Genomic DNA, 14,910 nt, shown 5'->3' on the forward strand with positions numbered 1-14,910 from the left:
CGAACTTCTTCATCCTTAGTGTAAAAATATCGATGTACTTATTAAAAAAAAAGAAAAAAAAAGGAACTTTAACGAAAAGCTACCAGTACTGTTCACTTTAATAAAAAATGATATTTTTATAGTAAAAAGTAAATCATGATACCATTCATTTTACTTTTTATTTTGCCTTTTTCATTAATACTCAAACTTCCGAATCATTTTCTTTTCAAAAAAAAAAATAATAATAATAATAATAATAAAAAAAGGGAGAAAAGCGGATTAACAGTACCGATTAATGAAATTTTCACAATCCAAACCCGTCTCTTTCTCCTAAACCCAATGCGCGCTTCTCTGCATATCCTCTCGCCGCTCCTCCCCAGCTCTCTCTTGCCGTTCGAGAACTCTCCCTTCGAGCTCGATTTCTCCCTCTCATCTGGTTCGAGCACTCTTCACCGACAAAAAGGCAAATTTCCTTCTCTCTCAACCTCTATTTTGGCTATTTCGACATTTTTTTGTTCGGAGATTGAAATATTGAACTGGATAATTGGACAGAAGGTAGAATTGGAAGATTTGGGCTTCTTTGAACTTCGTAGGCTCAGTGCAGATTGAGTTAAGTTTATTCGTTGGTTAGAGAAAATGGGGCACCAATTCTTCGAAGGCTTCTTTGAATTGGTGCTTTAATATATAGTACAGGTAATCACTTGGTTAGACTTCAATCTCTAATGCAGTTCTCTCAATCTCTCATGATTTTTCTGTTATTGGGTTTTTGTAGTTAAGTACAGTAGATTAACTTTGTTGAGTTCTGCTCAAAGTTTGCAAGTTTGGTTGCTGGGTGTAATGGGAATGGGGTGTTTTTTTTTTTTTTTTTAAATCAAAATTTAAAATTGAAGTGGAATTCCAGGAATATAAGCATACAAGTTTTTTGGGTTATCTATAAAATTTTGAAATTGTAGAGTAGTAATATATGTAAAAAGGGTTTCTGGCTTTTCATCAAAATATAAATTTGAAGTAGAACACCAGGAAAATGAGTAAAGGAATGTTTTTGGTTTTTAATCAAAATATAAAATTGTAGAACACCAGGAATACAAGTAAAGGAATGTTTTTGGGTTTTCATCAATATTTGATTTGAAGTAGAACACTAGGTATATAAGTTGAAATTTTGAAATTTAAGTAGAACACAGGAATATAAGCTGAAGGAAGGAGAATCAATACAAATTTAATTGATTTTGTTGAATTTTCCTGGGTTCCAATAAATGAAGAGGTTGAGAAGTGGAAAATACAATTTTTTTTTTTTTTTTTTGTTTTGTGATTGTGAATTGGTGATATGGGATAGAGAGAAAAGTTTAACTGATTACTGTTTTCGTTTGGCATTGATCAGATGTGTTGTCGGATTTGCACAAGAAATATGGGTCTGTTTTCAAGTTGTGGTTGGGTCTGACTGAGCTATGAGCGTCAATAAAGGATTGCAACACAGTAATGTCGGAAGAAAAAAAGGCCTGTGTTTCTGTTTAGTGAAGAGAGATAGATAATTATGATGATGAAGAAAACGACCAAAATCACCATGATCAAGGATCTCAGGAGATGGAAGCATTGAGATATAGCATAGCCCGTATTCAGGGAGCATTGGTGTAGTTCACCCCCTTGATGTCGGATAAGTGGATTTGCGAAAATTGTGGCACTGTGGGGCTGGTTGAAGGCAATGATGGCTTCTTTTACTGCACCAACTGCAGCACACGAGCTGAGGACTACCAGGACACGGGAGTCGCAGATGAGGACTTTTACGATAAGGATGGTGATGCACGTGGAGGCCTCTACTCTAATCGTCATGTCCGCCGTGGCGTTAGCTCTGCCGTCAAACCTGAGCCTCTTTCCCAACCCTTAGACAACATCTCACCTTTTTATAACCCTTTTAGTCAAACCAAAACAGAGGATCACAATGCTGTGGATGCCAAGGGACCCACGGGTCCCACAGATTTCGGACTGGATGGAATCATAGAGTTGAGTGTGGAGGACTATTATACACAGATTAGACTTAGGTATGTGATGGGACTGCAGCGGCTGATTGAGCTCCAATGCGAGGCTTTGGTTAGGAAGTTTAAGGTAAACCCTACGATTTGTGGGTTGTCTGCGACCATTTGGCTACGCTTCCTGGCAGGGACTCGGCTTTTCGATGATGATTGGGCTGACTCTGAGATGTGCCGAGGCCGACAAGGTTTTTAGCTACCAAATCTCATTTCTTTAAGAGAGTAAACCTATATATTTCACTTGAATTGAGTTTTCTTGTTATGGATTTTGGTTATTGAAGCAGTACTCAATTGCTTGAAAGAAACATAAGGGAATATTTCAGTTTAATTGATTCTTATGTTCAATTATTGTTGTAGAAAAATGAATCTCAGTGGTTGTCTGGTAGAGGTCTTTTGCTGCATAATTTTTATTTATTTATTAAATTTAGAAAATTCTTGATCTCAATGATTTTTTAATTCTTGGGGTTCCTTTATTTTCTTCTATGGTTATTGCTGTTTTTGATCACTGAGTTTCCTTGTTTCAGGAGACACATTAGAAGGTTTTAAGCCGCGTGCTAATTACAGAGCAGAACCGCACACAAAGTATGGTCAGCGAGCAGTAATGGTATGGTTTAGGTCGTTGAGAAACACTATACCATTATCTTATACTTTAGCTGTTTCCTTTCTGGCTTGTCATCTTTCCAGGGAAGCAGTCCTACCAACAGATATGGTAAAATGGTCATTAGAAGGAAACCTCCCATATTTTTCTGCATTTCTTCAAATTGAAAAAGAATTAGGAGGGCCTTCACGCGCATGTCCAATAAGTTCAAGCTTAATGTTTAGGCCTACTGAATCTGTGCCAGTGCAGAAGTTGGAATCACTGGCAGCAACCATTTCTGAGTCCATAGGCTTGCACTTACCTCCAGTCAATTTTTATGCTATAGCTTTACGCTATCTAGGTAAGTTATCTCTTCCAGTTGAAAAGATCCTCCCTCATGCGTGCCGCATTTATGAGTGGTCAATGCCTCCAGATTTGTGGTTATCAACAAATGAGTTTAGGCTTCCTACTCGTGCTTTTGTAATGTCAATAGTGATTGTAGCAGTGAGAATTCTGTACAATATTCATGGTTTTGGAGAATGGGAAAAATGTTTGTCCCGTAAACATGCTTTGTCTTCCACATCAAACCAAAAAGGAGATCTTGATACCATATCCAGCTCCAAAATGAGGTCTGGCTCAGAAGAGGATTCAGGTTCTCTGTCCCGCAGTCTGGATGATTTGGGTACAGGTATTGGTAGAAACTCATCAAATGCTCAGAGCTCTGAATTGGATGCTGCAGAACTTCTGTCCAGCCTTGAAGCAAGATATAATGAAATTGCAGATTCTTATGGTAAATAATGATGCAATTCAGTAGGTGTTCTTCATATTATTTATCACTTTGCCCCCACCCTTCAATTATTTGATCATAAAGTTTTAAATTCTCACATTTTGTTGGCAGAATATTGCAAGGACTTGCCGACGTATCTTCAGTTCTGCAAGGATGTAGTCTTTGCTGGATCAAAATCATCGTTGAATGATGAAAAGGAAGAAGAGCTAATTGAATCATTATGGGAATTTTATCAGAGTGGAAAGGTAATGTATAGCTTGACTTCTGTTGCGATATTGTCTTCTCAAACACATATTTCGTGACACATATTAGATAAAAAATTCTGTACTCAGCTTAATTGTGGACAGAAACGCTGAACTGTGGCACAATTAGTTCAAATTCTTTCAGAAGCCCTTGGTTAGATGTAAATATATATGTAGTAAGCCAAGGAAAAGAACCTGATTGATATACCCGATTCTAGAATGTTATGAAATTTGTTTTGTTAGCATCTCATATCTGAAGTATGTAAGTTCTTTGTAATAACAACTGGAAAGATTCGTCACTTTTGTCAGTATTTCACAGCAGAAAACAATGATGGTGAGGCTAGGCATCCTTTGTTTTATTAGAAAGTTAGGCTTTCTCCTTGAAACTTAATTTTTCTTATTTGCAGCCCATCGTGTACATTTTGTGGCTTTACCCCATTGATTGGACTCCAACTAGCAAATTTCCTTAACTTTGAAAAAGAGAGAAAAATATGGAGAAAAAAAAAGATAGAAAATTAGTGTGATTAGTAAATTCTGATGGAAGCTTCTCTAGTTGAGATGTGGCTGTAATTCATGCCTTTGTTCCACTCATTTGAGCTTTCAATACATATACTGCATACAGGCTAGTTTTTTCGAACAGGATATTATCTTTTTTGCCCTTTGAAGTTTGTGATTATGGAGCTTTGATACATCTTGTGTTCACTTTTAGTTAACGGCAGTTGTTTCACTGGTTTTTGTCTTGATGCATATAGACAATGAGAAGGACATACTTAACAAGGCTTTTAGTCTGACCTGTGAATAATACACCATTTCACAATGTATATTGTTGGTTTTCAGGATTCTGAAACAGCAGCCGGAAAAGGATTGTTTGGTGATAGAGATGTTGAACAGAAAAGGTTGAGGGACAGTGATGAATGCGCAAGTGATGGCACTCCCTTCTCAGGCGACCATCAAGGGAACAAAACTGGCGATCATTCCTGTGCCAGTTCACAAAATAGTCAGTGCTCAGGAGCTAACGACGCGGAAACTCTCAAAGATGAAGCCATTCGTCGAATGAAATTGGACATGGAGGAGAAGAGGTTTTGCTATATTCCCCCGAGGGTGAACCTCAAAAGATTTGATTACCTTCACTATGTGCGGAAGAAGGATGAAGGTGCGTATACTTACGTTGCACATGCAGATTATTACATCTTGCTTCGTGCTTGTGCTAGAGTTGCCCAGGTTGAAATTCGGTGTATGCACATCGCGGTGTTGAGCATCGAGAGGAGGCTGGCATGGTTGGAAAAGAGAATCAATCACTGCTTGCATTTGACCCCTCCGGTTGTATCATGCGAGTATTGCACTGAAATGTTTCCAGATGCGGAAAATAATATTGGGGAGTCGATTGATTAATGGTTGAGATTGAATGATATATGAATTAATGGTTGAGATTGAAAATAGAAGACCTAAATACTTGTGGAAATCAAACCTAACGATCAAAACACTCGTAGCATTGAATTCAAGTTCAACCGGCGTGTTTGAAAACATGCACCAGTCCAAGTACATTATAGAGTCAATCGGGCCGTGAGAGGCAATAGTTTACCGTGTGGCGAATGTCAGCAGTTTGAATTCTCTTATCTACATAGGCCATATTTCTTATGTGTGGTACTTGGTCTCAACATTCCACATCGCATACAAACCTAATGGGAGCTGGCTTCTCTGCCCTCCCACTTTCCATACACTCCTATTCCTTTCTATTTGTACGGTCATGGTTAAGTCACGTTAACATTTTATATTACTGTTGTTTTTTTATCTTATTATCTTTATAAAAAATCAATATAAAATGTTAACGTGGTTTAACGTGTACAAAATAAGAAGGGATGGGCCAACTCCAACCTAATGTCCTCGTTGACCCAGTCTCTCTATCAACAGAAGGGTTGACGGTAGCAGCTCGTCCTTTTTGGCGGCTTTACTAATTCATTAGGTGTATTGTTTACACGACGGACTTTTATATTCCAAAGGGATTTAAAAGTGAGAAATAAATGGATTATTAAAAGTAAAATAGAATGATCAGAAATGTAGAATTACAAAGCTATTTAAGAAGGATTTGTATATGGCTCTTTACAAGTAGTCATTTGTAAATCTCGTACATGTGGGTTGCAACATGAGAACGTCGAGTAGTCACTTATCATATTATTATTTTAGCCTAAATTCACTTCACTTTAGCGTTCTTATGAAATCAGATGCGTGCAAATTGATATTATCGTATTGTAACATAATAGTCATTAATAGGATTACATGACCCACATTGGCGGAGCTCTTAAGGGACCAGAATGGTCTTTTCATTTTCTTGCTACTATAATAGATGTTGATTGCTACTAGACTCATCCCATTGTCTAATTTTTTCACTCACATTATAATTTCACCCACCATAGAAACTTAAAAAATTAAAATGTTATTTCTCCACCCATTATTATTCCCAAAATAACCTCTTATATATATATATATATATATATATATATATATATATATATATATATATATATATATATAACCTATGGCACTGCCTGAGCTATTTCGTTCATTAAATGTGCTATTTGGATCAAAGCAACCTAACAAGAATTCTCAGACCCCACCATTGGATTCGTCCAAGCACTTTGGCTGTATCCAAATGACCATCTCCAGAGAAAGCAGCATACCATCTTACAAATTCTAGTCTAATTGGAAAGAAAGCATCCAACTTAGTTGTTGAAGCTTTCTTCGTAAAAAAAAAAAAAAAAAAAAAAAAAAAAGGCCATTCTCTCTCACAACTAAGCATCCAAGATAAAACCAATTCAATCGCCTTTGGTTTTTCTTCACTAACTAGAACCCTAGAAATTCAAATTAGATTTGTTCATGCTGCAACCCCTTTGAGCTTTTCTTCAAGATGGTAAAAGAAATTCACACAAAGATGAGAGAGAGATAATAAACTTATAAATAGGTGTTTAAAAGTCTTTTTCTAAAAGTATAAATATGTCATTATCATTTTTATCACTCTAGATGTTTCTATTGCATATCGGTCTAATATTCTTAAAATTCAAGTGTGTTCTAAATCCAAACTCTTTTCCGTTTCAGGTCCGACCTCATTTTTCTCTCACTCCCTCTTATTGTAGTGCAATATTCGCTTCGTCGGAGATTCTTTATATATGAAATCCTGGCACTACCACTGCTGACGATGTTTCAACATGAAGGGCAACAAATAGCTAAAGGCCAAACAGGCCCAAACTAACGACGTTGAGCTGCAGGCTGTCGCTGACCAACACGTGCAATGATGCAAATACAAACAAGAGCAAGTTAAGAAATTAGGCAATGGAGGTTTGACTTGGGAAGCCACAGGCCGCCAGCTTTCCTCCCAAGTCAATATTCAAGGATTCAACTGTCAACACTTCACATTTTGTTTGAAAAGAAACCAACCACCCACGAATTTATTGGCTTCCCATTTTTCGCAATTGGATAATACAAGACAATATAAATTAAAAAAGAAAAATCAGCACGATCAATGCGAACTTTGAATAGAAAAATATCTTAAATAGGGTTACATACTATTAAGAAAAATTATAAAAATGGTCGCTTAATTAAAAAATAAAAAATGATTGCTACGTGAATGACATAATTTATATGGAACGTTGCGCCAATATTGATGGTATAAACTTGTAATCAATGATGAAATTGAATTAAAAGTTGTAAATTTTATTAATCGTGTAATTTTAAATAGTAGAGAATATTGTGGGAACAGTCTCTTAATTTTAATGCAATTGAAAAGTTGGCCCCTCAACTAAAAACTTATGATCATTTGTTCTTTAACTTATCAAAACGTGCATCTATGGTCATTTTCGTCAACTCTGTCAGAACTTTCATTAAAATGAGTCACACGCCATACATGTGAGGAGAATCAAGGGACAAATATGAAAAATAAAATAAGAAAATTGTAGTGGTGGTCCCTCATCTTTAACTCACTTGAAGTAATTGTTCCTCAACTTTAATGCTTCAACTTTAACCAATTGTAGCAATGTTTCATACACCGCGACTCATTTTGATGAAAGTTCTGATAGAGTTGACAAAAAAGACCATAACTACATGTTTTGATGAGTTAATAGAACAATGGTCATGTTCTTTTAGGATTCGTTTGGAAGTGCTTTTAAAATAATTAAAAGTGCTTAAGAGAAAATGTTTTGGGTTCCAAAAGCACTTGAAAGTGCTTCCAGGAAGCACTTTCAAGTGCCTTTCCAGGATTTACTTAAGTTTTTACTAAGAATTGGTTCAAAAAACATTTTTACCGAAAACACTTTTCGTCATTTTAAAAGCACTTCTAAACAAGCACTTAGTTGAAATACCAACTCTCTAATTGTATTAAAATTGATGGATCATTACTACAATTTTCATTACCCTTTAAAACTACACGATTAACAAAATCGACAACTTTTAATTTAATTTCATCCTCAATACAAATTTGTGATATCAGTATCGACGATACGCTCCATATAGATCATGCCGTTCACGTAGTTTTTTTTTCTTTGAGCAAAAGGATTAATAATTGTCATGTAACTGTCAATTAATTATTATAATTTTCGACGTTACAAGCGGAATCTTCCACGTTCAAAGCCTTAAGCTGATCCTTCCATATGCAGCCATTGCCGTTCTTACAAGGTTTATTTTTTTATTTTATTTAACTTAGCGTAAAGATAAAAAGACTGTATAAAAGGTATACAAACAAACGGACAGCACACTTAGTTGACTATTTAGAACCGTGGTTAAATTAAATTCTCGTACTTTGTCTATCGTTGAATCATTTGTTCTAGGTGGCGGTTCTATTCAAAGCTGGCTGACAAGTCTTTGAATTTGAAAGGTGCTTCTTGAATCAATCAGAATCAGAAGCACTTTTGCTGATTTGGGTTGATAGCAGCACATGGGTTGGTGCCATTTCTTGTGATTGTTTGAGAGAGAGAGAGAGAAAGATAGGGGAGAGAGAGACAAGAGAGGGGGAGAGAGAGAAGGATGAAGATGGAGGGTGCCCCCCAGAAGGCCATTGAGGTGAGGGCGTTGGAGGCACTTGGGCAGGGATTTGATTTGAGCAGCGATTTCAGGCTCAAGTTTGCGAAAGGGTTGAAGGGAGGTGATGGGAGGTTGGTGGTGCTGAACGAGGCTAGTAAGAGGGACATTGTGATTCCAAATGCTGGAGGAGTTGTCATTCCTGGAGTTCCTCAGGATATTAGTTGCGATAAAGGCGATCGAATTCGGTTCAAATCCGATGTTCTTGAATTAAATCAGGTGAAAATTTCTCAATCTTTGATTGTTTCCTTCTGAGATTTTGCAATTTTGTGTTTGGTTTATGGCACTTCTTGTGATTGAGAACTGCTTGATTGAGTTGATTAAACTACTTTCTCTTTTGGAATTCAGGTGCCTTAAGTGCTTAGATCGATTTTATTTAATTAATCAAGCTAATCAAGTTGATTAGTATTACTTTAGTAGAAAACCCAATAACATTTCTCGAAAAGTGCTTCTGGTCATTTAAAAGCACTTTCCAAACGAGCCCCTAGTTTCTAATTTACTGTGGCTAATACTTGGTTAAGAAGACCAGTAAGGATCAAAACACAGTCCAACGGGCAAATCGCAAAGCTTCTCTCTTCTTCTTCCTTAATTACATATCAAAACTCTAGAGTTAACTACATCTTCTACACCTGCAAGTATTTTCTTGTCTAAGAGTATCTAATCCTAACAAAGGCTAATCGCGACAACGGGAAGTAAACATAGAATTTTTACAAACAAGTACGAAACTGGAGGGGCCAGCTAGTTTACGCGTTATCGTGGAGTTTGTAATCTGACAATTGTAATTCTCAATTACTCAAATATCAAAGCCAAAACTGACCTACATAGTATTGGACCATAGGAGGGACTTGTGGAAAATTCACTTTGGCTGGACCCCTGAGTACGGCAGGGAAAACCAAGTAGTACTGCTAAGGTACAGCCACAGGTATGTGATGCTGAAAATTAGAAAGTGATGCACCGGGGCAATAAGAAAGCAAGATTCAGTAGATGATGTTTAATAGGCAACAGAATATGATTTCAGGGACATTGATAGTAAACTAGACTCGGGAGGTGATGAAATTTGGAGCATGTTTGATTTGTAATTTCTTGACCCTTCCCTTCTCTATCGGCCCTACCAGGCAACATCTACCTACACAAGCTCCATCAGGCGATAGGGAGGATCCCACAGAAGTACGAAATTTTGATTGGTCAAACAATCAGATTGGTTGTATTAAGTACAAAAGGATAAAGTTAAATGTAAATACAATGTTGAAACATAGCTATACCACAATGAAATAAGGTCTATTCTGTTTTTGTTGTAAGAGGTAGTTGACGTTTTGATTGGAGGTGTGATCCCTATTGTATTACATTCAGGATAAAATTTTTTGCTCGTGTCTCTGAAATAGTACGTGTTAGGGAAACTTCATATGCATGCATCTCACTCATGTGGTGGATTAGGTATTGGGACCGGTTTTGAAGGATATGTTAATAAAGCAAACAGGCAAAAAATTAGGGTTCTGGAATTTCTAGACCAGCAACAATGCTTTGGAGATTTGGAGTTGTTTTGAGGGTTTAACCTTCTAGTTGGGATGAAAAGGATCTGGTTTGGGGTAGTAAATAGGTTAAAAAGTAATTGACTGTACGAAAATGGAGCAGCATGCATATGAAATGTGGCAGATACAATGCTTTTGTGGAAAAGAACAAAGGAGGAAGACCCTAGGCATATGTGCCTTCAGTGAACCAAAACTTCTAATCCATTAATTGCGCTCGACCAATGTGAAAGATTTGATTACATAGGTACTTTACCTTTTCTTGTGGGATTAAAACTGGAAATTCTACTTGGACTAAGGAATTTACTCGAAGGCTAGTATAATATCCCAGCATCCTGATATCCCAACATCCTCACTAGCCCGAGACCAATTGGTCATGGGTGGAGAAGCTCAAACGCTAAGCTTAGAATTCCTGATGTAGGATTCTATACTTTCAACAGAATCCACTATACTATCAAGTTAATACAGATGAAATACTATGTTTAAGAGAAACAGTTGAATACTCTGTTGTACTATGGTCGAAGTTCTTTTAGAAGTTAGATTAACAACAAAAATGGAAAATATAGAGAAAAAAATGATGGTACCAAGTTTTGGGTGCTATTGTTTCGCAATACAACATTTTGATCCCCTGTTGCCCTTCCATTTTCAGGAAGTCCTGCATTCAGTTCTTTTGTCAATGGTGTTATTTACGTTTAACTGCAGTGTGTTAGTTATTTTAAAACACTATAGATTTCTTATAGCTGACTGTCTATATGGTTTTTGGTTGGAACATGTATTGCTTCTCCATTGGTAGTCTTTTCGTTCTCTTTCTCTCCTCTTTCCTGTTTATGGAATTATGACAAACTATATTTTGAATGTTAATTATATGTACTGATTGGTACTTTTTACATGGAAGGAAACATATATTTAAGCCTTAAAACTTATTCCGTTAGTTTTGGTTATAATGTTCTTGCAGATGTCGGAGCTACTTAATCAGAAATCTTCTGTGCAAGGGAAAATTCCGTCAGGCTATCTTAATGCCATTTTCGATTTAACTGGAGACTGGCTTCAAGATGCTGCAGAAACCAAATCTCTTTCTTTCGATGGTTTCTTCATTTCATTATACTATCTGCACCTAACAGCATCTCCGTTAATATTGCATAACAAAGTACAGAAATCTGTTCCATCTCGTTGGGATCCAGCCGCATTATCTAGGTACATATTTCGAAATTGATCTAAAAATTGTCTTTACTCCTTTGCACAAATTGGAAGCCTTTTCATCTAAAGAAAGTGCATAACCCTGGAAAACAATACATACTTTAAGGATCTGTTAGGAAAATCTCTACATTGTTTCAGTACGATTTTAACAGATAAACCACTCTGTTATGGTTGGAACTTTTGGATTGTATGTTTTTTTTTTACTTATTTATCAGGGTGTCTTGCCATAACACGATGCTTGTTTATGTTTCTTATTTCCCGCTTGGTACTGACCCCTGTCAATACTGATGCTTATTTATCTGTAGAAAATGAGGTCATTCTAAAGGTTAAGTTGCAGTTAATCGATAGCACCTTTGTGCTATTGTCTTAGTTGTACATACTGCGTTTGTATTCTATACCATTGTATTTGAGTTCTAATTTCTTATGCTAGAATAATGATCTTGGAAGCAGAATGTTGCGATGATGATAATAGTTGTGGTGTGATTTTGGTACTGATAAGTTTCAAATGCAGGTTCATCCGTTCATACGGGACACATATAATAATAGGAATGGCCGTTGGAGGTCAAGATTTAGTTTGTGTCAAGCAGAAATATTCCTCACCGGTTCCCACAGCCGATGTCAGAAGACGCCTGGAGGATCTTGGGGATTTCCTATTTTCAGGCGGAAGCCCTTCTTTACTACGGGGAAAAACAAGAGATGGACGACATAAAGTAAGCTGCTAAATTTGTTATTCAATGTTTTATACCTTTTTTTCTACATGTAGATATTTGATGAAGGCAACCATTTCTGTAGGTTCCAGATGTATTCGATCCTATTTTGCAGACAAACACTTTGCAGTTAACCACTTTTCCCGAAACATCAAGCAAGGATGTAAGCAAAAAGATCAAGGACTTTAGTATGGACAATAACAATCCTAGGCTGTGATTAACTTTTCCTCTTTTTTTAACTTGAACAGGGTCTTACTATGATTTTCTCAAAACGAGGAGGGGATGTGTTCTCGAATGGTCATTCCAATTGGCTCCAGTCAGTGCTTACTGAACCAGAAGCTATCAGCTTTAAGTTTGTACCTATTACTTCTCTTCTTACCGGGATTCCAGGAAGTGGCTATCTTAGTCATGCAATCAACTTGTATCTACGTTGTAAGTTATCCACTGCCCAACCAATGGACTGATGTTCATAAGTTTTACTATTAGGGTTCATATTAATTGCACAGCATGTACCCTACAATGATATCAACACATCTTTCTTGAGCTTTTTTACCTCAAATGGGCATTTAATGATCCATAATCCTCATCTCAGACAAGCCTGCTCCAGAGGATTTACAACATTTCTTGGAGTTCCAAGTTCCTAGGCAATGGGCACCTATGTTCTGTGAGATGCCTCTATCGCTTCAACGTAAAAAGGCCACCTGTCCTACCTTGCAATTCAGTTTAATGGGTCCTAAGATCTATGTTAACTCTACACAGGTGCCTGAATCTCTCTCTCTCTCTCTCTCTCTCTCTCTCTCTCTCTCTCTACATGCACATACACATACACAAGAGTTTGGAAATTGATAGATTTTGAAACTTTGACTATTAAACTTGAAGCAGAAGAAATCGAAATGATTCAACTACTCTTTGGTTCTAATAGAATAGGAATCATGGCCTGCAGTTACAACACGTCTTGTAATTAATAATCTGACTCCATTTTGAATAAGCTTTGAAGTAAAATCCAATTCTGAATTGAATTAAAATAACTAACAGATAAACCACGGCCCATATTTACTGGATCAGAAAGGTTTCTTGCTTAGTTTGCAAGCAACATCTTTTCTGTAGATGTGACGTCATTATGTCTAATTTTCAATAGCATACCAAACTTTTGACTTATTAGTTACCAAAGTTGATACAAGGATAGCTGCATCTTCACCAAATCTTATCCATCTTAGATGGATTCCGTGCCTTATAAGCCAGGGTTATCGTACGTATGCATATGCATGTTTTACAATTTTACCTCCTCCATAGAATACTTTTCATGCCTTGTCACCCAAAACTGGACTGTGGAGAGATCAAGGCTGGCATGTACCGGCTATATTTAAATATGCAATATCAGTTGGAGATAAACGGAAAGTAATTACAGATGCTGAATGGCAGTGTTCCCTTTTGAAAGTTACACGCATATTTGATATAGTTTCAATGTCTGTCTGTTCAGTATGCCTAGAGTCGCACCTCAGTCTGACATCTAAATTCCAATGGGATCTCTTGGGCTTTCTTTAGCAGATTTGTTTTTGTCCCACAAAAAAGCACTCTTGCTTAAACATGCACTAAATAGAGATGATTAAACAAATCTGAATGAAGTCATACCGTTGTTTTGTTTGTCAACTCCAAATGAAATCTGCAGTTACGTTACTGCATTGGCTCTGTGTACTGTAATAGCTCAAGCACAAACAGTTTGGTCTTGATTATATATGCCTTTTATTCAATTGATTTTCATTCCCCATCTAATTTCTGTCTATTCAGGTTTCAACCAATCAAAAGCCAGTTGTTGGCCTACGCCTGTACTTAGAAGGGAAAAGACGAAATCGGCTAGCCCTACATGTACAACATCTCTCGAGCCTTCCAAATACCATGGATCTTTCAGTGGCTAATACCAGCACAAGGCCAAGCTGGTGGCGGGGTTCTGATGACTCTGAGTTGAGCAACCAGTTCTTAGAGCCAATTAATTGGAAGAGATATTCGAAAATTTGTTCTTCTGTAGTCAAGCATGACCCCAACTGGTTGAAGGGAGATTCAGATGGCGTGTACATTGTAACTGGTGCACAGCTCCTTAGCAAAGGGAAATGGCCCAAGACAGTACTTCACCTTCGTCTGCATTTTTCCCACGTGCCCAATTGTGGAATCCGGAAGACTGAGTGGGCTGCGGTACCAGAGGCTTCTCACAAATCAAGTTTCCTTACGAATCTGAGTACAACGTTCACCTTCACTCAGCGGACGGTAACTGATCAGCAAAAACAGGATCCAGCTGCACTTAATTCGGGTGTATATCCAGACGGACCACCCATGCTAAATCACTCATCAAAGCTTCTTAAATACGTGGAAACAGCAGAGGTTGTCCGTGGCCCGCATGATGCTCCGGGACATTGGTTAGTAACAGCTGCTAAACTAGTAAAAGAGGGAGGTAAAATTGGTTTACATGTAAAGTTTGCCTTGTTAGATTATTGGTGAAGTGCAGTTTTGTTTGTACATTTAGAGTGGAAAGAATAGTAGTCATTCTTTGTTTTTTTTTGTTTTGATTTGTTTTGTTTTGTTTTGTTTTGTGTTTTTTTTTTTTTTTTTTTTTTTTTCATTTCAAGGTTTTTGTATTTAATAAATATTATAAGGGTGTATATGTAATAATGTTGTGCATAGGGGGGAGTTGTTAGAGTAAAATTATATGTAATGACTAAGGACTGAATGTCTTAGCTCAGTTCTAATACATACCAATTTGGATTACCCAATTGCTGCTTGGTAAAAGAGGTCTTTGGTTATTTGATTTA

The 14,910-nt window shown here is 37.0% G+C and overlaps 2 protein-coding genes across 4 annotated transcripts; both read left to right on the plus strand.

The window, feature by feature from the left end:
• The first annotated feature begins 263 nt into the window (after positions 1-263).
• On the plus strand, positions 264-5,247 carry MEE12 (maternal effect embryo arrest 12). Of its 3 annotated transcripts, none has more exons than XM_088692222.1 (6): positions 265-442; positions 532-672; positions 1,358-2,191; positions 2,528-3,370; positions 3,479-3,612; positions 4,447-5,247. In XM_088692222.1, the coding sequence occupies exons 3-6, from the start codon at positions 1,624-1,626 to the stop codon at positions 4,999-5,001; spliced, it is 2,100 nt and encodes a 699-aa protein (XP_088548348.1). In that variant the 5' UTR covers positions 265-442; positions 532-672; positions 1,358-1,623; the 3' UTR covers positions 5,002-5,247. The 3 variants fall into 3 exon arrangements, with proteins under 3 accessions (XP_068317721.2, XP_088548348.1, XP_068317720.2); XM_068461619.2 differs by having other exon boundaries at positions 267-442; positions 535-672; XM_068461620.2 differs by lacking the exon at positions 532-672 and having other exon boundaries at positions 264-442.
• Positions 5,248-8,415: 3,168 nt separating this feature from the next.
• Positions 8,416-14,910, plus strand: LOC137721778 (MACPF domain-containing protein At4g24290). Its single transcript, XM_068460797.2, has 7 exons — positions 8,416-8,895; positions 11,158-11,396; positions 11,911-12,109; positions 12,192-12,269; positions 12,355-12,538; positions 12,699-12,865; positions 13,895-14,910. Exons 1-7 carry the CDS (start codon positions 8,623-8,625, stop codon positions 14,597-14,599), a joined length of 1,845 nt encoding a protein of 614 aa, XP_068316898.2. The 5' UTR covers positions 8,416-8,622; the 3' UTR covers positions 14,600-14,910.

The sequence above is a fragment of the Pyrus communis genome, chromosome 4, assembly GCF_041283825.1.
Source record: "Pyrus communis isolate YQ-2024b chromosome 4, ASM4128382v1, whole genome shotgun sequence".
Classification (NCBI taxonomy): Eukaryota; Viridiplantae; Streptophyta; class Magnoliopsida; order Rosales; family Rosaceae; genus Pyrus; species Pyrus communis.

Excerpts from the sequence above, each read along its gene's own strand:
- MEE12 (XM_068461620.2), top strand. The coding sequence starts at position 1,624 with ATGTCGGATAAGTGGATTTGCGAAAATTGTGGCACTGTGGGGCTGGTT. Across the intron at positions 2,192-2,527 it reads GATGTGCCGAGGCCGACAAG|GAGACACATTAGAAGGTTTT; the intron begins GTTTTTAGCTAC and ends TCCTTGTTTCAG. Across the intron at positions 3,613-4,446 it reads AATTTTATCAGAGTGGAAAG|GATTCTGAAACAGCAGCCGG; the intron begins GTAATGTATAGC and ends GTTGGTTTTCAG.
- LOC137721778 (XM_068460797.2), top strand. The coding sequence starts at position 8,623 with ATGAAGATGGAGGGTGCCCCCCAGAAGGCCATTGAGGTGAGGGCGTTG. Across the intron at positions 11,397-11,910 it reads GATCCAGCCGCATTATCTAG|GTTCATCCGTTCATACGGGA; the intron begins GTACATATTTCG and ends TTTCAAATGCAG. Across the intron at positions 12,270-12,354 it reads CCGAAACATCAAGCAAGGAT|GGTCTTACTATGATTTTCTC; the intron begins GTAAGCAAAAAG and ends TAACTTGAACAG.